The sequence below is a fragment of the Phyllobates terribilis genome, unplaced genomic scaffold (assembly GCF_046119375.1).
Source record: "Phyllobates terribilis strain yellow unplaced genomic scaffold, ASM4611937v1 Scaffold_8__6_contigs__length_399053987, whole genome shotgun sequence".
Classification (NCBI taxonomy): domain Eukaryota; kingdom Metazoa; phylum Chordata; class Amphibia; order Anura; family Dendrobatidae; genus Phyllobates; species Phyllobates terribilis.
This window is the reverse complement of record NW_027362768.1, coordinates 377,976,996-378,002,770: the sequence shown is the minus strand read 5'-3', so window position 1 is coordinate 378,002,770 and position 25,775 is coordinate 377,976,996. Positions and strand designations below refer to the sequence as shown.

The 25,775-nt window shown below is 45.4% G+C and overlaps 1 protein-coding gene across 1 annotated transcript in view; it reads right to left on the bottom strand.

The window, feature by feature from the left end:
• Positions 1-17,224: 17,224 nt before the first annotated feature.
• RAD18 (RAD18 E3 ubiquitin protein ligase) overlaps positions 17,225-25,775 on the bottom strand; it is a 329,593-nt gene continuing 321,042 nt past the window's right edge. The window contains exon 13 of the mRNA XM_073645023.1: positions 17,225-18,204. Within this exon, the coding sequence (XP_073501124.1) occupies positions 18,105-18,204 (100 nt within the window). The 3' untranslated portion in view covers positions 17,225-18,104. The remainder of the gene's footprint in view (positions 18,205-25,775) is intronic.

Sequence of the window (25,775 nt, the reverse complement as noted above, 5' to 3'; positions counted from 1 at the left end):
CACTGTACTTATTATATATGTGACTGACATGTTTCTATCTATTTAATCTATGTGTGATGCTCTATTCTTTCTGTTCTAAATTGTCGGGTACCGGTGTATGCTGCTGATGAATTGCCGGCTTTTCGTGTTTCACTGTGAGCACTGTTCCCACCGATTTGGGCAATCACTGTAATGCCACAACCACCATGGCTGTGACATTACAGTGAGTGGCAGACAATGCCTGCATGATTGGTGCTCTAAATAGCGCCAAACATGCAGGACGGGGACCCGAGCTCTCGCCTGAGCATCTCGAAAGTACTCGGCGAGCTCCGAGCATCTCGAGTACTGAGATGCTCGGGCGAGTACCGAGCAGTGGCGAGCATGCTCGCTCATCACTAGTCATTAATTGATGGTCCAATCAGTTTCTCTTGGACCCTTTTTAAACTTTCCAAGCCCACCCCCTTGTATCACCTGATGAAGACAGCTTGCGTGCTGTCGAAACGTGTTGTGGATTATACAAGGATTTTTAATAAAAGGTCTCAATTGACCATTTACCCCTGTCTTATTCAGCGTTTTTTTATCACCATCCATCACCCTAGCGCTTAAGATCACTGGCATATTCGCATCTCTTTCTACTGGTTGAACCACTTGTCAGTCATGACAGGGTGTATAAATATCCTGTAGAGTGGGCCGACCTTGCCCTTAGAAAAAGCCGGTATTCCAGCGAAATGCGCGTCAGGGACACTAGTTAGATGTTGATCTATATAAATAATGAAAAAATGAATGAAAAAATATGGGAGTCTTATGCAGCTGGTGCAATAAGTAAACGCTGTATGACCTTATGAGTATGCTAGCTCTGCTCTAGTACTGACAGCCTTTGATCAATAGGCTGGACCAGCTGGCGGCACCACGGAGCTTGAATCGCTGCCCGCCCGCAGGCATGGTGCGAGTGGTACACTGCTGCACGTGGTGGGTCTTTTCTAACCGGCTCAAACACATGCCGATTTGAATACCTCTTGTGAGGGTCCGCACTGGTATTAGTCGTGCGGATTGCTTAATTGTGTGCCCAGCACAGAAACACTTAGGGCGGCAGATTTAAATTTTCACTTGCGATCCTGATAGCATAATTGCATGTAGGATTTCCAATGTGAACCGCGCCTATTGTTTGCAACCGGCTGGACACATGTGATGAAGTGGAGCTGCTCTCCTATAAGGCTATGTGCCCACGATGCAGAAATGCTCCGGATTTTTCCTGAGCGTTTCTGCATCTCCCTGGCAGAAAAAACGCATGCGGATTGTACATGCGGAGTGTACATGCGGAGTGTACATGCGGAGTGTACATGCGGAGTGTACATGCGTTTTTTCAGCCAGGGACAAGCGTTTTTCACGCATTTTGCACATGCGATTTCGCATGCGGGTTGTCAAGCGCTTTTAAAGCGATTTTAGCATCACTTGGAAAGTGCTTGACAACCTGGTCACACTATATAAATCCATGCAACCGGCATGTATTGTATATAGTGTGACCAAGTTAGTTAAATATACTCACCTTCTGATGGCCCCCGGTTTCCATCTCTGATGCGTCCAGTCTTCCCGGTGGCTCGCGGTGGTGTAAAAGGACCTTCCATGACGTCATTTAGTCATGTGACAGGTCACGTGACAGCTGTCGTGTGACCGGTCACATGACTGAATGATGTCATGGAAGGTCCTTTTACTCCATCGCGAGCCACCGGGGAGCCAAGACGTACCGAATAGAAGACCGCAGGAAATCAGAAGGTGAGTATAATGTGTTTTTTTATTTTAAATTCTTTTTTTTTTTTTTTTTTTACAGGCACCATGGTGCCCGGGTCTGGAGGAGAGTCTCCTCTTCTCCAGACCCGGGTACCATCCACACATTGAATCGCTTAATATCCGCATGTGCACAAGTAGTCATGCGGATATTAAGCGATTCAATGCAAGTCAATGGCGGCAAAAACACCGCAATTACGCAAAATAATTGGATAGTGCTGCGGATTTTTCCGCAATGATAATCCGCAGCGGAAATTTCCGCAGCATGTGCACAGCAGATGCGGATTATCATTGGGGGACATTGCAGACCTACTAACAAGCGTTTTTTAAGCGTTTCTGAGGCGGAATTGCCGCTGCGGAAATGCTTAAAAAAACGCATAGTGGGCACACAGCCTAAAAATGGTCTATCTTACAGCATGCAGGCTAGCATCAATGTATCATTGTACCTATGATTACATCAGACAGGACTATATAAATTGAGATAAGATACTTTATGATTGCATGAGTGAGAATGTTGGCTGATCATAAATTCAATATATGGATACAGAATCTTATATCTCTGGATGAAATTTATCCATAAGGATCTGTATGTCAGCCACACATTGTACTAATCAACTTTTGAAGGGTCATGAGAGTTTTAAAAGTGACTCCTATTGTGATCAGCTCCATTGCTTCCTATATATGAAATAAAATATCCGACCAATAATTTATAAAAGAGACAAGAGTCAGGTTTCTTTTGATTGATAAATTATTTAGGATCTCATCTAAATTTATTGGATCATTGACTTTAGCAACTGTGATCTTATATACATTCGTAACAGATGTATGTGTATGAGGTATATTTTAATTATTAATTTTAGTAATTTTCTAAATAAAGCTTACATTTTAGATACACTCTTTTCCTTTCTCATTCCCTTCCTTTGAAATTCTGGTCCTTGACTCTTGGACAATTCTTCTGATTAGTATTTTCACTTCCCTGTATGAAATCTTACGGCGAGCACCTGGTCATGGCCAGTTTATGGTGAAATAATGTTCTTTCCACTTCCAAATTATGGCCCCAACACTGCTCACTAGAAGCTTAAGTAGTTTAGAAATTCTTCCGTAACCAATGCCATCAGGATTTTTGCAACAATAAGGTTGTGAGGGTCTTGAGACAGATCATTGGTTTTACCCATCATGAGATGTTTCTTGTGTGGCTCCTTGGGTAATGAGACAACTTTTTATAGGCCATAAGTTGAACCAGCATATAGCATGTCACTAAGTTGCAGGATTGATAATTGCTGAAAGATTTCAGCCAGTGCCAGGACTTTTCAAGGCTTTTTGCATCTCTCTTTTTTCATGTGTTCAATATCTTTTCCCTGTGCCATTTCCCATTATTATACAGAGCTTAATTTATGGACATCTATGAACGATTTCTTTCCCTGTGTGGATTGGATGGGTTGTTACCGACATCTGGTGATAATTTCATGTCAATAGCACCTTTAGAAATAGATTTACTTAAAAAAATTGGTGACGTGTTCAATATTTATTTCACCCGCTGTATATGATTTGTACGTTGCTGCACAACAGGATTATATATTATTATATAGTGATGCTGCTCCCAATCCAGCAGGTGTGACGCTTCCAGCAGGGAACATGACGGCGCATACTGAGAATTAGAACCTTGGGGGAACTGGACAGATTCAACACTTCCGGGTTCAGAACATTCTGTACTTTTTTTTTGCCATAAATTTCCTTTGTTTCTCCTGCAGATGAAATATCACAGAAACATCATATTGACTTTCTTGCTCATCTCTATCTAAACTACATGGAGAAAAGTATGTGCCCCCTCCACATCCACGGGTGTTTTTGACCCCCATAGATATTAATATGGAGTTGTCCCTCAGCAGATATTACGACTCTGCTCCTCTGGGAAGGATTTCTACAAGATTTTGGAGACGTCTATGTGAATTTTTGCCCCTTCATCCAAAGGGTCATTTGTGGGGTCAGGCCCTGATGTTGGGGGAAGCCGGGCTCACAATCCCCATTATAGGATGGGGCTGGGGTCCAGGCTCTGTATGGCAGCTCATGTTCTCCCCTACATGTCCGTACGGACCTTGTGCACTGGGTACAGTCATGTGGAACAGAAAAGGGTCTTCCCCAAACTGTTTTTTACAAAGATGTGCTTGGAGATGTACGGCTGCAGGCAGCTGCTTGGTGATGTACGGCTGCAGGCAGCCACTTGACCACGAAGCTCCTGGCGGGGGAGCAGTGTTAATACCAGTGGAGTTCTGGACTCTGCAGTTATGGGGTCAGCAGAGCAGTGGTGACTTTTCTGCCCTCTGCTCCTCAGCACTCGGTCCCCCACTCTGTAACGTTAAGGGGTCTCCACTTCGGGTGGCTGAGTTGCTGCGGTTCCTTCCACTTCTCAATAATATCACTCACAGCTGATGGGTGAAGGAGGAAGAAATGTGATGGACGGACTTGTTACCTCGGTGGCTCCTATTACAGGACCGCGCTGGTATCAGGGAGCTCCACCGGCCGAACTGTCACGTTAGTAGAGGAAGATGGCATGGTGGGGGGGCCGGAGATTATACATTGGGGGCGAAGGGACTGAAAGAAACTGGAATTCAATTAAGCCTTTTTCATCTATCTAACCCGATCATCTATGTTCTTTTTCACATATATCAAATATGGCTGCTGCACAGCACAAATGTGGACTACTTGGCCAAAAGGATATGGACCTTCTTCCTCCTTGTGCTCAGGTCTCAGCTACACTAATTGCACGCATGTGCACACGATCAGGCACACAGCCATGTCATTTCCATAGTCAGGCAATGTTAGTTTGGGCCGTATTGAAGATGCCTGACTGTATATACTGTATGTTGCAGAATGAAGGGGCGCTGGAGGGAGTGGGAGTCTATGGTGGGGCTTCTGCATACAAACCTGAAAACTGCAAAAATCAGCATGCACAATGCCAAGTGGTGGCTAGAGAAGTGTAAAGCACATTGTTCCTGGACTCAACTCTCAGTATCTGACAGTCTGAAGAATGCCAACTAACGAAATATGAGGCGACTTTCTGTAAATTGTCTGGAACATAATGTAATATAATTGTTGCCTCCAACTTTATGACAATAATTTGGGGAAGGTCTTTTCTTTGAACTCCAAAAGAACCAAGGGATACCAATAAACCAGCAAAATTGTGAATACAGCTTTGGTAGTGACTGGAGAACATGTTGAAATCCCACATATTTATGGGCGTCTCGTTTACTGTAAAGATGTCGCCCGTCCAGTGAATCACTTCGCTAAGATGTTTCACTTGGACGTTTCGCCGGACTCTGTGGATTTTATCACATTTTAATAACAGAGTTCAGATGTTAACAAACAACAGGACAGCGCTGACGTCAACATCGCACCGATCCAAACCAACAGGCGATAGCTCAACGTGCCCCACCGCAGGCGCAACACATAAAGTGAGGAGCAACGGAGGACACAGCAAGGAAACACTGAATCACCCCAGAAATGGCTAGGACCCTGCCCCTTCCACTAAGCACACCGCCCTCCAGAAATACTCTGTGCTGCTGGAGACCCTGCCCCTTCCACTGAGCACACCGCCCTCCAGAAATACTCTGTGCTGCTGGAGACCCTGCCCCTTCCACTGAGCACACCGCCCTCCAGAAATACTCTGTGCTGCTGGAGACCCTGCCCCTTCCACTGAGCACACCGCCCTCCAGAAACACTCCGTGCTGCTGGAGACCCAGCCCCTTCCACTAAGCACACCGCCCTCCAGAAATACTCTGTGCTGCTGGAGACCCTGCCCCTTCCACTAAGCACACCGCCCTCCAGAAACACTCCGTGCTGCTGGAGACCCTGCCCCTTCCACTGAGCACACCGCCCTCCAGAAACACTCCGTGCTGCTGGAGACCCTGCCCCTTCCACTGAGCACACCGCCCTCCAGAAATACTCTGTGCTGCTGGAGACCCTGCCCCTTCCACTGAGCACACCGCCCTCCAGAAATACTCTGTGCTGCTGGAGACCCTGCCCCCTCCACTAAGCACACCGCCCTCCAGAAACACTCCGTGCTGCTGGAGACCCTGCCCCTTCCACTGAGCACACCGCCCTCCAGAAACACTCCGTGCTGCTGGAGACCCAGCCCCTTCCACTAAGCACACCGCCCTCCAGAAACACTCCGTGCTGCTGGAGACCCTGCCCCTTCCACTGAGCACACCGCCCTCCAGAAACACTCCGTGCTGCTGGAGACCCTGCCCCTTCCACTGAGCACACCGCCCTCCAGAAACACTCCGTGCTGCTGGAGACCCTGCCCCTTCCACTGAGCACACCGCCCTCCAGAAATACTCTGTGCTGCTGGAGACCCTGCCCCTTCCACTGAGCACACCGCCCTCCAGAAACACTCCGTGCTGCTGGAGACCCTGCCCCTTCCACTGAGCACACCGCCCTCCAGAAATACTCCGTGCAGCTGGAGACCCTGCCCCTTCCACTGAGCACACCGCCCTCCAGAAATACTCTGTGCTGCTGGAGACCCTGCCCCTTCCACTGAGCACACCGCCCTCCAGAAACACTCCGTGCTGCTGGAGACCCAGCCCCTTCCACTGAGCACACCGCCCTCCAGAAATACTCTGTGCTGCTGGAGACCCTGCCCCTTCCACTGAGCACACCGCCCTCCAGAAATACTCTGTGCTGCTGGAGACCCTGCCCCTTCCACTGAGCACACCGCCCTCCAGAAATACTCTGTGCTGCTGGAGACCCAGCCCCTTCCACTGAGCACACCGCCCTCCAGAAATACTCTGTGCTGCTGGAGACCCAGCCCCTTCCACTGAGCACACCGCCCTCCAGAAATACTCTGTGCTGCTGGAGACCCTGCCCCTTCCACTGAGCACACCGCCCTCCAGAAATACTCTGTGCTGCTGGAGACCCTGCCCCTTCCACTGAGCACACCGCCCTCCAGAAATACTCTGTGCTGCTGGAGACCCTGCCCCCTCCACTAAGCACACCGCCCTCCAGAAACACTCCGTGCTGCTGGAGACCCTGCCCCCTCCACTAAGCTGCTGCTTTTTCTCAATTTCTTCTACGTAACTTTAGTCTGACAGGAGCCCCAGGAGCATCCACTTCCTCCATAGCTCAGGTCCAGGACATCATGGCCGGCCAGCATGGACTATAGAGGCGTCAGCTCCACCTCCCTAATGAGAACCAGCCCTGCGCAGGACTCGCCGCTCTCCGCGCAGGCACCGGGCTCGGCAGGTGTTTCTGAAATGACATATCACGGGATTCTCAGAAACCGCCAGTGCGTGAGCCTGGAAATGGGGCAGCGTAACGAGACATCCCGAGAACTCAACAATTCCGATTTCTGATAATTGTACAGAGTGTAGCAGAGCTGGGATTGTCATTTGAGGCATTTTATAGTGATATAAAAAGGTTTTATTTTCTGTGATTTTTCCATAGGAAAAACACATACACGGAAGCCAAAGACAGATGGAAAAAGATTGATTGCTCTCAGTAGAAGAAACAAAATAATAACCTTGTAGTCATTTTATTTTAGCCATTACAAGGTCTCATAACTACAAAATTATTATTTTGCTTCTCTTATGGAGAACGTATTTACAAAATGGGGAGAACCCCAAAAGTGACCCCTCTCTAACAAGCCATAAAACCTAGCTTTTATTTCATATTTGATTAAAAACGATCAAATACGAAATAAAAGCTAGGTTTTAAGGCTTGTTAGAGAGGGGTATCCTTTGGGGTTCTACCCATTTTGTAAATACATTATTAATATACCCCTCCCAGGACATTGTTCTCCGTAAAAAAACAATCAATATTTTTTAGAACTGGCTAACAAGGTACCAAAACCTTTCTTTTCTAAAGGCACATGGAAACACACAGATACTTATATAAAACACAGGCCACGTTGATATTTTTTTTTGTTAAAACACACAGATAATCACCTCCATCGATGCTGTATAGAACACATACATTTATACACATCAATATGGTTGTATGGATGCTCAGTCTACAGCATCACAAAGTGTTGGTTGTTTTTTAATCTGCTTTCATTGCCAGTGGCCTTATGGAGCTGCAGGTTCAGACCATAGACATTCCCTGGATTGTGGAGCTGCAAGTTGAGAGCTCACTGGGTGTTCATTGCTTGTACAGCTGCAGGTTCAGAGCTTGGTGGGAGTTTATTGCATGTTAAGCTTAAGGTTCACAGCAGAAAGAGTGTTCCGTGCTTGTTGAGCTTCAGGTTGAGCTCAGTGGGTGTTCCCTGCTCATAGCATTGCAGGTTTTGAGCTCAGTGGACTTCTCTACTTGTTGAGCTGCAGGTTCGTAGATGAGTGGGTGTTCCCTGCTTGTAGCATTGCAAGTTCTTAGCTAAGTGGGTGTTCCCTGCTTGTAACATTGCAGGTTCTTAGCTCAGTGGGTTTGCCCTACTTGTAGAATTGCAGGTTTACAGTTCAGTGGGTTTTCACTCCTTGTAAAGCTACAGGTTTACAGTTCAATGAGTTTTCTTTCTTGTGAAGATGCAGGTCCCTAGCTCAGTGGGTATTCCCTGCTCGTACCCCTGTACGTTGTAAGCTCAGTGTGTTTTCACTGCTTACTGAGCTGCGGGTTCTTAGTTCAGTGGGTTTTTCCTGCTTTCAGAGCTGCAAGTTTACAGTTCAATGGATTTTGTTTGCTTGTGGAGCTGCAGATCCAGAGCTTAGTGGGCATTCCCTGCTTGTAGAGTTGTAGGTTTATCATATAGCTTAGTAGATTTAGCCTGCTCCACGACATGCAGGTTCTGAACCCACTGGGTGTTATCTGCTTATAAAGCTGCAGGTTCAGAGCTTAGTGGGTTTCTGAAACTACAGTTTCTGAGGTCAGTGGATTTCTCCCGCTTGTAAAGTTGCAGGTTTAGAGCTCAGAGGGTGTTCCCTGTTTGTAGAGAGGGTTTTCTCACTTGTTGAGCTACAGATTCAGAGCTCAGTGGGTTTTCCCTGCTGTGTCTGAATAATGCAGACCATTGAGTCCTCATCAAAGCTCAGGAGGAGATTCCTAAAATAGCATGGAGTGAAACATAACAGCAGGATCAGACAATAAACCAGGATCATTTATAGTCCTATAGCTGTGCATTGGGTCTGTTTACACTAAACAGGAAATGCCAAGACCAAACCTTTTTGAAAAGTTACTTAATTTTCTTATTTTAGATGCATTTGCAAAGGAAAAGTATAGACACTCTTTAAGCTTCGCTTTGATGCCTGTAAATAGTTTTCTTCTTTTCTTATCATTTCCATCACATTTTCCTATGCACTTGCGCCATTTTTCTCCAGGTGTATAGCAGAGTCCTGCTGAGCTTTTCTTTCTCTCAGTGATCATGCTAAACAATACTGGAGAAGGGAGAACATCTTTCCGCACATTAAGACGCCCCGCTTGGTCCGGGAGTGAGGCAGAAGCAGATAAAGATGGTAATTGATCATTGTGACGATATAATTTGCGCTCGTGCCCTGTCAGCAGCCCATAATATCGGAAATTACCTGCAGTTATAACAGGAGACAGGAGGCCATTACCAGAATGACTGAGGCGTCCTTTGACGATTTTCCACCGAGCGTCTGGTCTTTTCCTAAATAGACGGGCGTACGTGACAAAGCTGAGGAACCCGAGGTACAGAAAATTCAGAGATCACGTAGCTTCATGGAGGATGGTACTGCTGCTCGACTGCTAAGTATCACACATAATTAGCTTAGATACAGCTCTGCAGACAGAACCAAACATGCGATACCCGGCTCTGCAGCACCATGATACATGATAGGCTTAGATACGATTTATAGGTTCACTGTCCTCCAGCTCCTCAGAAACCGAAATGCACCAAAACAAACAGACGATAATCAGAAGAAATCTTCAATGTTTTATGAAGATGCTTTAATTCCATTAACTCCTGGGCAGGATGAAGGAAATGGAGAATATTTGCCTCCGCCAGACACAGAGGAGATCTCTATGGCCGGATCATTGACCCGGGCACTTGGCGCTGCCTTTACAATTATACACAATGTTGCTTTATGAGACTTTTTATATGTGACCTTTCCACGAGGACACGGGGAGGTCAAATACGTTCTGCATGGGCGTGAACCTGCCGATGGCTCCTCCCCCAAGGGGGTCACACTGCAAACTTCAGCAGAATTCCGAGAACAATGGAACAGTTCCGAAGCATTTTTAAACTTCAGCAGAATTCCGAGAACAATGGAAGAATTCCGAAGCATTTTTAAACTTCAGCAGAATTCCAAGAACAATGGAAGAGATTGGGATGTGGCACAAACAAGCTGGGGTGATTTTATCAGTATTGATCTTTTAATATGAATAATACCCCTTGATATTTATTGATGTAGCAGAGCTGACTATTTTTCACTTGCTTCTGCTGTGAAGAGTGTAATAGCAGATATCGGCAGTCCTATGTAACACTGAAATAAGTTGGGATGAATGGCTGCCTTCCCCCCTGCTGACCCCCATTTGTGCTGTATATGACATTTCGGATACAGATCAGGCTTTCTCTTCAGTCCTTGATTCACGAAGGAGACACAGGGAGCATGAAATGCGTCCGCTCCAAAGAAAAACTCACCGAAACGTACAAGATGATTAACTTCCCGCAACTTCACTGCGCGACTTTCCCTTTAAACACGGTGTCATGGGCTGATGTACTGCAGTGTTGGGTTCTGCGGTCATAATTCTCTGTTATTTTACCCTCGCCCCTCACCCAGTTTCACCATCTATTCCCAAATAGACATTACTGGGGATTTGGGGTCAATGGCAAAGAGGAAATTACTAGACAAACAATGTAATGTTTCTTCGTGTGGATCCAGCGCTCAGCAACGGGTTTCTAACTTAGTGCCAACTTTATATTAGTTATTATTTTACCCTTTCAGGTCACATGGTTTGGAGGCCATTTATGTTGCACTGAGCCCCGTCTGCAGCCGGACCCCTATGACAACACTTCGGCCCTGATTCTTTATTTGCTGGGTTTCTTAAGGCATTTTTTTTTGTGCTTGTGATTTTTTCACCAACATGAAGCAACAATGTTTGATGATATTGGCAAAAAATTCAAATATTTTTCTTTTTTTTTTTTTGCTTTTCTAGAGTAAGAAGATATACAACCCTGTAAAACGCTGAACGTTACTCTTCCGCACAAAAACAAATAGTCATTTTTTTAATCCACTGGAGTACAAAAAGTTTTGAAAAGTTGTAAAAGTTGAATTAAGGCCCCCCCATCCACATAGTGATTGTTCAGCTGACGCCTTTCGCTTGTGACTCCCCCATACACAGGAACGATTGGTTATGCAGATGGTTTCGATTTTGGGGAGAGCCAAAGCCATGTCTATAATTCAGACATAAAAAAATGACCAAAGGAAATGAAGAGAATCGGGTGTTTATCAGGATCTCTCTTCAGGAGTGAAAGTAGTAAAAATAAAATCTAAAAAAAAATAATAAAAAAAAACTGCTGAATTGTTTTGATCTTGTTGCATAATACCCTTCCCCCCAATTTTTTTTTTAATCAAATTTAATCATTAATTTATATGTTTCCCCAAAAATAGCAACGTTAAAAATTCAGCTGGTACCAGAAAAAAAAAACAAGTCCTGGTATGGTGACATCGATGGAAAAATAACAATGTTACATCTCTTTGAATAAGCAATGAAGAATGAAAAAAAAAATGTGTGGCTCTCTTCTTCCTTCTTCGGGATCGCTCCTGAACCAGAGTCGCACCACTGACCTAAACTGTGCACCCCTCTCACATTGCAAGCAGAGGCAGCTTTACCATTGGCCAGATCCAGTGATCACGTCAGCTTCCGGGCAGCGCTTCCAAGCCCTATTGGAAGGATCTTGCAGAGCTCTGATCCTACCTCCTGCTATACTACCTCTTGATATATGACATAACAGGCTGTCCGGTGAGGTCATACGCCCCACCAGTGGGGTGAGATCTTGTCGTGACTTGTCACTGGTTTACGTCATTTTCGGGTCCGGTCTAGGTTGACTATTTCTGCCAATGAAGAATTGCTGCAAGAAGGAGAAGAGCCATTATAAGACCATAGCAGGTGACAAGGAGATTTGCAGGGTTTTTCGTAAGAAGTCTCAGACTTCAAGAGCGCGTTATCTCCTAGCGAGAGGCCTGTATTTCTCAGCTGTGCTCTGCGAGGGTTAAGTAATCGGCCAGATGTAAAAACACAATAAAGATTTACAGCAGAGACGGCGTAATCCCTGCATGGGAACATCACCGTTTTTTTTTAGGATTAGGTAAATCTTCCAAGGAAAAGAAAAATGTCCATCAAAGAAAAGTAAGTGAGATGGACGATCTGTGGAGGACGGAGGACGGCTGAGCAGAGGCGAGGAGCTTCACGACCCCTGCAACGTGAGTGACATCATCGAGGCCGCCGGCGCCGCACACATCACCGTCACATCGCGGAGCCGCCCAACGAGGGGGGAGAAGATCCACAGAGGTCCACACCTCAAAGCAATGAAGAACAGGGAATAGTAAATCGATCAAAAAGAAAATGACAAAATCTAAAACTGGATCACAGGCATAAACCAAGAGTGAAAACCTACAAAAACATCGCAAACAAAGAGTCCAAACAACTGCAGCTCATGTTCACCAAGGAGGAAGAGGAGGCAAAACACTGATGTTCCAGAAGTCCAGACAGAAGTGTTACCAATCTTTACTTAATGATATCTCATATAACTCAGGTGGAAAAGAAAAGGTTTCATGTGTTTCTATATACAGAGAGCTCCCCCTAGTGGTGGCTGCAGACAGAATCTTATCATGTATCTCTGTATACAGGGAGCTCCCCCTAGTGGTGGCTGCAGACAGGATCTTATCATGTATCTCTGTATACAGGGAGCTCCCCCTAGTGGTGGCTGCAGACAGAATCTTATCATGTATCTCTGTATACAGGGAGCTCCCCCTAGTGGTGGCTGCAGACAGGATCTTATCATGTATCTCTGTATACAGGGAGCTCCCCCTAGTGGTGGCTGCAGACAGTATCTTATCATGTATCTCTGTATACAGGGAGCTCCCCCTAGTGGTGGCTGCAGACAGGATCTTATCATGTATCTCTGTATACAGGGAGCTCCCCCTAGTGGTGGCTGCAGACAGGATCTTATGTATCTCTGTATACAGGGAGCTCCCTCTAGTGGTGGCTGCACACAGGATCTTAGCATGTATCTCTGTATACAGGGAGCTCCCCCTAGTGGTGGCTGCAGACAGGATCTTATGCATCTCTGTATACAGGGAGCTCCCCCTAGAGGTGGCTGCAGACAGGATCTTAGCATGTATCTCTGTATACAGGGAGCTCCCCCTAGTGGTGGCTGCAGACAGGATCTTATGCATCTCTGTATACAGGGAGCTCCCCCTAGAGGTGGCTGCAGACAGAATCTTATCATGTATCTCTGTATACAGGGAGCTCCCCCTAGTGATGGCTGCAGACAGAATCTTATCATGTATCTCTGTGTACAGGGAGCTCCCCCTAGTGATGGCTGCAGACAGAATCTTATCATGTATCGCTGTATACAGGGAGCTCCCCCTAGTGGTGGCTGCAGACAGGATCTTATCATGTATCTCTGTATACAGGGAGCTCCCCCTAGTGGTGGCTGCAGACAGGATCTTATGTATCTCTGTATACAGGGAGCTCCCCCTAGTGGTGGCTGCACACAGGATCTTAGCATGTATCTCTGTATACAGGGAGCTCCCCCTAGTGGTGGCTGCAGACAGGATCTTATGCATCTCTGTATACAGGGAGCTCCCCCTAGAGGTGGCTGCAGACAGAATCTTATCATGTATCTCTGTATACAGGGAGCTCCCCCTAGTGATGGCTGCAGACAGAATCTTATCATGTATCTCTGTGTACAGGGAGCTCCCCCTAGTGATGGCTGCAGACAGAATCTTATCATGTATCGCTGTATACAGGGAGCTCCCCCTAGTGGTGGCTGCAGACAGGATCTTATCATGTATCTCTGTATACAGGGAGCTCCCCCTAGTGGTGGCTGCAGACAGGATCTTATGTATCTCTGTATACAGGGAGCTCCCCCTAGTGGTGGCTGCACACAGGATCTTATCATGTATCTCTGTATACAGGGAGCTCCCCCTAGTGGTGGCTGCAGACAGGATCTTATGTATCTTTGTATACGGGGAGCTCCCCCTAGTGGCTTGTGAAAATATTCACACCTTCTTGGCTTTTTACTTATTTTGTTACATTACGACCTGTGTTTAAATATTTTTGCAATCCCGATTTGTGTGTGATGCATCAGCACTAAATAGTCTGGTGAAGTGAATTGAGAAAAATATAGGCATAATTTAAATTTATGGGGGTCAAATAACTAAAAACTGGCCTGTGGATATTGTATTCACCCATTTTGCTACTTACAGGGCTGTGGAGTAGGTAAGCCAAACCTCCGACTCCGACTCCCTCATACTTGGCTCATGTTTAAGTGATAAATTTACTGCAGCACAGATTCATCTCAGCTAAAAGTCTAGATCCTTAGATCAGGAATAGGACATTTCATAACTTTCCAAAATTCCTATGAAAAAAAATATTCCCCACAAACTGCATTGAACGACTGCACCCAATTTATTATATATTTTATGAGTTGGAGTTGGTCCATTTTATACCGACTCCGATTCCACCAAAGTGGACACAGACTCCACAGCCCTGGCTACAAAGCCCCTAAAAATTTCTGGTGCAAGCAATTCCCTTCATGCTTAGTGACAGGACGTCCACCTGTGTGCACTCTTATGTCACATGTCTGTCAGTATATACACTTTATCTTCTCTGAAAGGCCACAGAGGCTGCAACACCATTAACAAGAGGCACCACTAACCAAACAACACCATGAAGACCAAGGAGACCTCCAAACAACACCATGAAGACCAAAGAGATCTCCAAACAACACCATGAAGACCAAGGAGATCTCCAAACAACACCATGAAGACCAAGGAGATCTCCAAACAACACCATGAAGATCAAGGAGATCTCCAAACACCACCATGAAGATCAAGGAGATCTCCAAACACCATGAAGACCAAGGAGATCTGCAAACAACACCATGAAGACCAAGGAGATCTCCAAACAACACCATGAAGACCAAGGAGATCTCCAAACACCATGAAGACCAAGGAGATCTCCAAACAACACTATGAAGACCAAGGAGATCTCCAAACAAGTCAGGGTTTGAGTTGTTGAGAAATACAAGTCGGGGTTGGGTTATAAAAAATATCCCAATCTCTGATAAACCCCGGGAGCACCATCAAATTCATTATCATCAGATGGAAGAACAAGGTACCACAACAAACCTGCCAAGAAATGGCGTCCACCAAAATTCTCAGCCCAAGCAAGGAGGGCATTAATCAGAGAGGCAGCAGAGAGACCAACGGTAACCCTGAAGGAACTGCAGAGTTCCCAAGCAGAGACTGGAGTATCTGTCCATACGACCACAATAAGCCTTACACTCCATAGAGGTGGCCTTTATGGAAGAGTGGGCAATAAAAGCCTTTAGTTACACACAAAAATTGTAAGGCTTGTTTTGAGTTTGGCAACAGACATGTGGGAGACCCCCAAATGTATAGAGGAAGGTACTGTTTTCAGAGGAGACCAAAATTGAACTTTTTGGCCACCAAGATAAACGCTATGCCTGGCGCCAAACCAACACAGCTCATTACCCCGAGAACACCATCCCCACAGTGAAACATGGTGGTGGCAGCATCATGTTGGGGGGATGTTTTTCAACACCAAGGACAGGGAAAATGGTCTGAGTCGAGGGGAAGATGGATGGTGCAAAATAGAGGGATATTTTTGAGCAAAACCTGTTTCAGTCTGTCAGTGATTTGAGACTGGAACGGAGGTTCACCTTCCAACAAGACAATGACCCAAAGCAAACTGCTAGAGCAACACTCGAGTGGTGTAAGGGGAAATGTGTAAATGTTCTGGAGTGGCCTAGTCAAAGCCCAGGCCTTAATCCAATGGAGAATCTGTGGTCATACGTGAAGATCGCTGTTCACCAGAGGAAACCATCTAACCTGAAGGAGATGGAGCAGTTTTGCCTTGATGAATGAGCAAAAATCCCAGTGGTAAGATGTGGAAAGCTCATAGAGACTTATCCAAAGCGACTGCGGCTGTAATTGCCGCAAAAGGAGGCTCCACAAAGTACTGACTTTAGGGAGTGAACAGTTATGCACACTGAAGTTTTCAGTTATTTTTTCTTATTTGTTGTTTGCTTCACAATAAAAAAGAAATCCAAATGTTCATAGTTGTCGGCATGTTCTTTACATGAACTGACGCAAACCCTTAAAAAAAAAAACAGTGAAATTGCAGGCTGTGAGGTAGGAAAGGGGGCGAATACTTTTGCAAGCCACCGTATATCTACTACTATACAGACATAAAATATTAGCTTTATTGCCAGTGTGTTTTGGACCCTAAATACAGATTGTTCCAGATGGATTTTTTTTTCTGCCCAATTACATAGTTTTTGACAGAGATAAGCAGCTGCTTCAGTATGTGCGGCTGCCTGTTGGGAGCATTTAAGGTGACAAGTGTCTACTTTTGCTGCAGGCTTGAAACATGAAATAACCCTGGAAAGGGAGGTCTGCGGCGGACACGGAGGCCGCCATGACTTATTCACAAGAATAGTATTCAGATTTACACGAGTGGAGCTGGGTTTTAGCAGCCGGCTCAGAGCGGCTACAGGAGGGACAGCGCCGGCATGTTGATGGGTTAGCCATTAGTGGCGGCTGCTCAACGATGCCGCTAACTGATCCTCCTGACAAGTGACATTAATTCAGGGTGAATTGTAATCTTCCTATAAAGTGTTCCCGTGTGTTCTCTGCAGGTATCGTACTGGTCGGGCAGGTTGTTTAATTCATTCCTGCAGGGGATCCTAATTCACCGCAGCGCAGACGTTCATCGGAGCGATAGAAGCTAATCTAAGGGAAGAACCTAAGGGGAATGCTAATAGAGTGAGCGGAAAGGTTCACGTAAGGGCGTAAAGTGCATCAGACTCTGCAACCATCGTCAGATCGGGGCAGTCGTATATGAAAATCCTATAACTCTCCAACCATCATCATAACCTGAGTCCCACAAATCACAGATCTTAACCTTTCAGGTCATGCAATTATGGTCCAGGCTGCAGCAATTCAAGGCAGAAAAGAAGTAAGCTACATCCTCTTATCACTTTCACTCATTTCTGTACCTACAGGCTGTATATGAGCGGTAAAAAGTCTCAAAGTTGTATTCGAACATTTGTAAAAAAAAAAAAAAAAAAAAAAAAAACTAGAAAAGAAAAGGAGAGAAGATGGGAGGACTGTCTAGGTGACCGGGTGACAGAACAAGCAATCCAATGACATGTGGAGGTGACGGCTACTTCCGATCTGCAGAGAAGAGAAGGGTTCGCTCTGTAGCCGTCTGTCCGGTGAAGGCTGCAAACAAAAGAAGTTCCGTAATGAAGGACGCACGTCCGTCTGTGAAACAGCAGATTGAATAGATTTATTTGTTGGGCGCAGTATGATTTTACCAAGGACGAGTCTGAAAGTAGATTCACCATTGATATATAAAAAGCTCAGAACTTTTTACCATTGTGACACATGGTCACGATAAAAAACTACAAAGCAGCATCAGCCGGAAGCATAAAATGCACATAAATAAGGACATCGTCGATGGGGCTCAGAGCGACGGACGAGGGGTCTGCAGAACAGGTTCGTGCCCCTGTATAAAAGAAGAAACATCACACGCTCCAGGAAAACGGAGAAATGAGAAAAATCTAAAAGTGATAATGTTTCCATCCCGTCTGTTTCACGTTCACAGTCCGGACACAAGGTCCATGCAGTGCAGAAAACCCCATTACCTGCCCCCCTGTGGCTGCGCAGACATTTGTTTTTCCACATTTTGTGTAATGTTCCTGGTACACCATAAGATTTCCAAAAAGGATTTCTGTTCAGTAGCAAATAAACCCTTGAGTCGTCTTTTCCTGTAAAGAAGGTGTTCCGGGAAAGCTGGGTGACAACCATTATGCCAGCAGTGACAGTCATGGGGGGCTCCTGAACAGTAATTCTGCCAACAGGGGACTATGTGAGATAACGAGTAGTACACCTGTAAATTCAGAGTCTGCAAAACAAAATTCATAGGAGGTATAATGGTGGCCATACTGGTTGTCACCCAGCTTTCCCAGTAGCGCTGACAGAATCCAGGTGGAGAAATACTACTGGGACCCCCTTAATTAATTAAGAGCAAATCCTCCTGATTTATTAGGCTCCAGATCTTAGTGTAAAAGAAAAGTCATCTGAGTTCATCATCTTCAGGTCTCGCGAGTCGTCCTCAGTCTCTGGAGAGAAGAGACATTTTTACTTGCGCTGCCTCTTGCTCCTTGATGTCTGCGGTTTGGACGATACTTCAAAGGAGGATGTGACTTTCCTCTTTCTCCTTCTGTGTCCTGACTGATCCCTAAAGACAAAATAAAAATAATTATATATCATGTATTATATCCCAGAGCTCCAGTCACTGTGTACATACATTACTGATACTGAGGTACATCCTGTATTATACTCCAGAGCTGCACTCACTATTCTGCTGGTGCACTCACTGTACATACATTACATTACTGATCCTGAGTTACATCCTGTATTATACCCCAGAGCTGCACTCACTATTCTGCTGGTGCAGTCACTGTGTACATACATTACATTACTGATCCTGAGTTACATCATGTATTATACTCCAGAGCTGCACTCACTATTCTGCTGGTGCAGTCACTGTGTACATACATTACATTACTGATCCCGAGTTACATCCAGTATTATACTCCAGAGCTGCACTCACTATTCTGCTTGTGCAGTCACTGTGTACATACATTACATTACTGATCCTGAGTTACATCATGTATTATACTCCAGAGCTGCACTCACTATTCTGCTGGTGCAGTCACTGTGTACATACATTACATTACTGATCCTGAGTTACATCCTGTATTATACTCCAGAGCTGCACTCACTATTCTGCTGGTGCAGTCACTGTGTACATACATTACATTACTGATCCTGTACTGATCCTGAGTTACCTCCTGTATTATACTCCAGAGCTGCACTCACTATTCAGCTGGTGCAGTCACTGTGTACATACATTACTGATCCTGAGTTACATCCTGTATTATACTCCAGAGCTGCACTCACTAGTCTGATGGTGCAGTCACTGTGTACATACATTACATTACTGATCCTGAGTTACATCCTGTATTATACCCCAGAGCTGCACTCACTATTCTGCTGGTGCAGTCACTGTGTACATACATTACTGATCCTGAGTTACATCCTGTATTATACTCCAGAGCTGCACTCACTAGTCTGATGGTGCAGTCACTGTACATACATTACATTACTGATCCTGAGTTACATCCTGTATTATACTCCAGAGCTGCACTCACTATTCTGCTGGTGCAGTCACTGTGTACATACATTATATTACTGATCCTGAGTTACATCATGTATTATACTCCAGAGCTGCACTCACTATTCTGCTGGTGCAGTCACTGTGTATATACATTACATTACTGATCCTGAGTTACATCATGTATTATACTCCAGAGCTGCACTCACTATTCTGCTGGTGCAGTCACTGTGTACATACATTACATTACTGATCCTGGGTTACATCCTGTATTATTCTCCAGAGCTGCACTCACTATTCTGCTGGTGTAGTCACTGTGTACATACATTAAATTACTGATCCTGAGTTACATCCTGTATTATACTCCAGAGCTGCACTCACTATTCTGCTGGTGCAGTCACTGTGTACATACATTACATTACTGATCCTGAGTTACATTATGTATTATACTCCAGAGCTGCACTCACTATTCTGCTGGTGCAGTCACTGTGTACATACATTACATTACTGATCCTGAGTTACATCCAGTATTATACTCCAGAGCTGCACTCACTATTCTGCTGGTGCAGTCACTGTGTACATACATTACAATACTGATCCTGAGTTACATCATGTATTATACTCCAGAGCTGCACTCACTATTCTGCTGGTGCAGTCACTGTGTACATACATTACATTACTGATCCTGAGTTACATCCTGTATTATACTCCAGAGCTGCACTTACTATGCTGCTGGTGCAGTCACTGTGTACATACATTACATTACTGATCCTGAGTTACCTCCAGTATTATACCCCAGAGCTGCACTCACTATTCTGCTGGTGGAGTCACTGTGTACATACATTACATTACTGATCCTGAGTTACATCCTGTATTATCCTCCAGAGCTGCACTCACTATTCTGCTGGTGCAGTCACTGTGTACATACATTACTGATCCTGAGTTACATCCTGTATTATCCTCCAGAGCTGCACTCACTATTCTGCTGGTGCAGTCACTGTGTACATACATTACTGATCCTGAGTTACATCCTGTATTATACTCCAGAGCTGCACTCACTATTCTGCTGGTGCAGTCACTGTGTACATACATTACATTACTGATCCTGAGTTACATCCTGTATTATACTCCAGAGCTGCACTCACTATTCTGCTGGTGCAGTCACTGTGTACATACATTACATTACTGATCCTGAGTTACATCCTGTATTATACTCCAGAGCTGCACTCACTATTCTGCTGGTGGAGTCACTGTGTACATACATTACATTACTGATCCTGCGTTACATCCTGTATTATTCTCCAGAGCTGCACTCACTATTCTGCTGGTGGAGTCACTGTGTACATACATTACATTACTGATCCTGAGTTACATCCTGTATTATACTCCAGAGCTGCACTCACTATTCTGCTGGTGCAGTCACTGTGTACATACATTACATTACTGATCCTGAGTTACATGCTGTATTATACTTCACTGCTGTATTCACTATTGTGAAGCTTTAGAGCAGAAATCTCCCAGCATTCCCTGTTTGTTCAGTGTCTGCACAGACCTTACTCTCCTGTCTGGGAAGTCTCCTCTTGACACCCAGCACTGTACAGTTATCTGATGCATTGACATCACTAATTTATCAATAAATTGTATTACATTCATCCTGCAATGAAGGATTTAACGGCAGTTGGTTAGTGGAGCCTGTACTAATGGTGGCGAGAATCACATAATGCTCAGATACCCTATAGGATTAGGGGCGTACTGAGCTGTCAGGATTGTGAATGACAGATCAGCGGTCCTATCTGGCCGGGCCTGTGGGGTTTCCTCTAGGTGTCGTCTGTTCTGGCTATTTTGGTGGCTGGCAATGATTAGAACTTTGCCAGTTGTAGCTTAGCTGAAGTGGTGTTTGTTTGCTCTGTGATCAGAGTTCTTATATTCTGATATTTGTTGCCCGACCTTGGATTTGCCTTTGACCTTCCATTTGCCTAGCCCCTTTCTCTTGATCCTCTACCTTCTTGGAATTCTGACCCTGAACTGTGACCTGACTACGCCTTTGTCTCTCCCCTCTGTTTATGACGCACCCTCCTGGCTTTTGACCTCAGACTCCTTGACTTCCTCGACTCGAGGCTTGTCCGCGAGAAGCGACTCAGCGTCACAGTATGAAGACAGATAACGTCTACGTCCAGCTCCTTTACGCAGGCAACACATGGAGAGAGACGCGGGCATTTCTGGGCATCTGTGACCATCTGCAAGATGTCTCAGTGAATGCAAATCTGCAAGCCACGGGATTGCACCCTAATACACTGACCTATGCATGGACATATGAAGGTAGAAGGCAAGAAAAAGATCTGAAAGCACATCCCAAAAAAATGAAATGTTCAGGAGCGCTGATTGCAATGCAAAAGCTAATTCCAAAAGATGCAGCAGAGCCCTGCAAGAGCTGCGGGAAACGTACGTATGATTTAGGGACTCTGAATTGCATTCTTGCAGGCAGAAGACGCTGCGCACGGTGCTCTGCTGCGTTCATGCAGGAGAAATCAGTCAGCAGATGGAGGGGGCAGTACCCCAATACACATGGGCACTGCAGGCTAAGCTATTCTACAATCCAAAAAAAGGGAGACAGGTGGCTGATAACAGGGAGCAATAGCTTGCATCCATCTGCACTGCAGTTGGAGAGAAGGCTGGCTTTAAACTGAGCCCTACCGGCTAACTTTCCGAGAAGATTTATTGAAATGGTTAATTAGCTGGAAGCACGTCGGCTGGAAATAATATCGCTTTTTTTTTCATGGGCTGTCAAAGTGGATTCTTGCTGTGCTGGGTAATAGAGGAGTATTGAAATACGCAGCGGGTCGGCGTCGGCGGATCTAGCAAGTAGATCTGCAAATGTGAACAGTTTCCCTTAAAACAGTCATAGCCCGGTATGAGGAAAACGAGTGCGGTGCGCCCCGTGAGCGGAGGGGTCGGAGGACACATTGCCAATCACAATGGCTCCCGCTCCTCGCAGAAGATGGGGTTGAAATCATTACACTTCTGGATGCTTTGTTTGCTTCTAGCGGCTGCTGACACGCTGCTTTATTAATTATTGTCATTTTAAAGGTATGGAGACTTTTGCAACCATTTTTTAATACTCCATTGCAACTATAAACTTTGCAAACTCTATATAAAAAAAAAAGTGCTACCGTTTTGCATCTACAGCCCCTATACAGATCTATATGTTTCCATAGTTACAGACTACAAATGGTGGGTGTAGTCGGATCCTGTAGTAGTTTGTTACTCTCCCTTCAACTGTCCCCCATCAGCAGTCTGTAGCCGAGGAGACACATATCTCTGCGCTGGAGCTGTATACACAAAATAATAATAATCAATTAGTTTCTTTTTTTTATAAATGAAGATGCATTAGAGCAATAGAAAAATATTGCAAAAACTTCTATGTTGTTTCGTCCACCCGTAGACATCAGCCAGTCTGTCCAGGTCAAGTGTTTAGCAGTCACTGCCTAGGTCTGGGGCGTTGTACGTCCTGAGTCCCAGAGGTGGCAATTGTGACCGAGGAAACGTCATGAATTCGGCTTTCAAAGCATTTAATTATAAAAGAGTAGGACCCCCTTCAAGTTCTGCCAGAAGACCCCGCAGAATACATTTCCCGGCCAGGAAAGCTGCCGGACTATAATCTTATTTGGAGAAGCTCCAGGAACCGTGATTTTGCCTCCGTTACTAGTTAGTGCTGCCATCAAAGATGGAGTGATTAGTCAGAGAGGAGTCCAATAAACAGGAGCAGCTGCATTAATGGTGCTAGCAAGGCTCGCTCCACCGGGAATGAACTGGCAGCCGGGAAGTAAACGCTAATGTGCATGAAAAAAAAGAAATACAATTCTTCTGAGATTGCAGAAAAAAAAAAATCTCCAGATTTATATGAAAATATGTGATGTGGTATAGTGGAAATGTATTTATGGCAATCACCAAGAGAATGACGACTATGGCAGGTGACTGGAGTCGAGCAAGAAGCTGCCAAGAATCAGTCTAGAATACAATCCTCAGGGAGTCACAGGCATTATTAACTTTAATCCAAATGAATTGAAAGTTCTTTCCTGAACAGAGCATTATTTTCTGACTATAGAGCTCCAAAGTCTCAATATACACATAGATATAAAAAAAAGTACAATGTTCTGTCTACCCACAGCTACCACTAGGGGGAGCACCGTGTATACTGAGACAGAATCTTATGTATCTATGTATACAGGGAGCTCTCCCTAGTGGTGGCTGCAGACAGGATCTTATCATGTATCTCTGTATACAGGGAGCTCCCCCTAGTGGTGGCTGCAGACAGGATCTTATCATGTATCTCTGTATACAGGGAGCTCTCCCTAGTGGTGGCTGCAGACAGGATCTTATCATGTATCTCTGTATAATGGGAGCTCCCCCTAGTGGTGGCTGCAGACAGAATCTTATCATGTATCTCTGTATACAGGGAGCTCCCCCTAGTGGTGGCTGCAGACAGGATCTTATCATGTATCTCTGTATACAGGGAGCTCCCCCTAGTGGTGGCTGCAGACAGAATCATATCATGTATCTCTGTATACAGGGAGCTCTCCCTAGTGGTGGCTGCAGACAGGATCTTATCATGTATCTCTGTATACAGGGAGCTCCCCCTAGTGGTGGCTGCAGACAGGATCTTATCATGTATCTCTGTATACAGGGAGCTCCCCCTAGTGGTGGCTGCAGACAGGATCTTATCATGTATCTCTGTATAATGGGAGCTCCCCCTAGTGGTGGCTGCAGACAGAATCTTATCATGTATCTCTGCATACAGGGAGCTCCCCCTAGTGGTGGCTGCAGACAGAGTCTTATCATGTATCTCTGTATACAGGGAGCTCCCCCTAGTGGTGGCTGCAGACAGGATCATATCATGTATCTCTGTATACAGGGAGCTCCCCCTAGTGGTGGCTGCAGACAGAGTCTTATCATGTATCTCTGTATACAGGGAGCTCCCCCTAGTGGTGGCTGCAGACAGGATCTTATCATGTATCTCTGTATACAGGGAGCTACCCCTAGTGGTGGCTGCAGACAGAATCTTATCATGTATCTGTATACAGGGAGCTCCCCCTAGTGGTGGCTGCAGACAGAATCTTATCATGTATCTCTGTATACAGGGAGCTCCCCCTAGTGGTGGCTGCAGACAGGATCATATCATGTATCTCTGTATACAGGGAGCTCCCCCTAGTGGTGGCTGCAGAAAGAGTCTTATCATGTATCTCTGTATACAGGGAGCTCCCCCTAGTGGTGGCTGCAGACAGAATCTTATGTATCTCTGTATACAGGGAGCTCCCCCTAGTGGTGGCTGCAGACAGGATCTTATCTTTCTATATTCAGGCAGCTTTGAATGAAAAAAAAAAAATAGAACTTCAACAAATTCAAGATATATTAAAGAAAACTGAATCTGGGACTAAAAGGATGAACATCAGTTTAAAGAGAGGCTGTAAGCAGCTTAAAGAGAGGTGTAGATGTATCAAAAAGACCTTACTGCAATGTTTTAGCAGCAGCGGGAATGCAAATATAAAGTATTATTCTGACCTGCGCTGCTTCCCCGATCGCTCTGAAGGCCGTCTCTAAGGCTGAAATGCTGTTTGCTGTCTGTATTCGAGCTCCACAACTCCTTCCTAAGCCCCGCTACAGCATGTCACTCAAACACAGGAGACCCAAATATCTATAAGAGTCCACTGACATGTCCCTCCTAACTGTGAGGGGCTGCTGTAGGGGGTCTCTCACTTTTATTAACTGCTGATGAATTTGCATCAGCAAAAACGAGTAAAAAACACTGCTTAGTGCTGGCAGGCCGTAACTTATCAATGTGTCTTTATTTTTGGGAAAAATGCTCTATCTAGAAATACTGGAGCTTCTGCAGGGGTCGATGGTTGGACATTATAATTACACTGATCTAGATGGTATTGAATGAGCGGCCACTGCTGATGGACCCCAGGGTGCTACGGCTGACATCTATTGTCTAGCTCCAGGGGTTAATACTAGGTTTAGGTTTACTACGCCTAGCGTAATATCCCTGTGCCATTAATGAGGGGCACTAGAGATGAGCACCCACTCCCACTGCTTTGTGTGGGAGGGAAAGGCCACTTGTTAGTCATTGCTGCCAGCCTGTAATCAATGCACCACTTATCCTGGCACCGGCTGCAATCACTGAATATCAGCTCCACAATAACCAAGAAACAATGGACAGAGCACTAGAGCCGGAGGCCGCCCAGCGCCCGATCCCATCCTGCAATCAGACCCTCACCTCTCTGTTACCATCACTCACCGCGGTCTATAATAAAGCACAAAATGCATTATTCCATCCCCACTCACAGGGGACTCGTGCGGCAGGCACAAGTGACAGGCAGGGCTGACAATGGCAGGAAGGACCTGGAACACAGGAGAAGAAGGGCCCCATGAATGAATCCGACCAGGGCCCATAAATAGCTGAATGATTAAGAGCGGAAGGGTACCACATATAGCAAGAAAGAAAGGGTCCCACATGTAGCTTAAGACATTACACAAAGAACCCTGTAAGTAGATAGTATAAGGGCCCCACGGAACGGGAGCTATCAGAAGAGTCCCATAATAATAATAAAATAATAATTTTTATTTTTATAGCG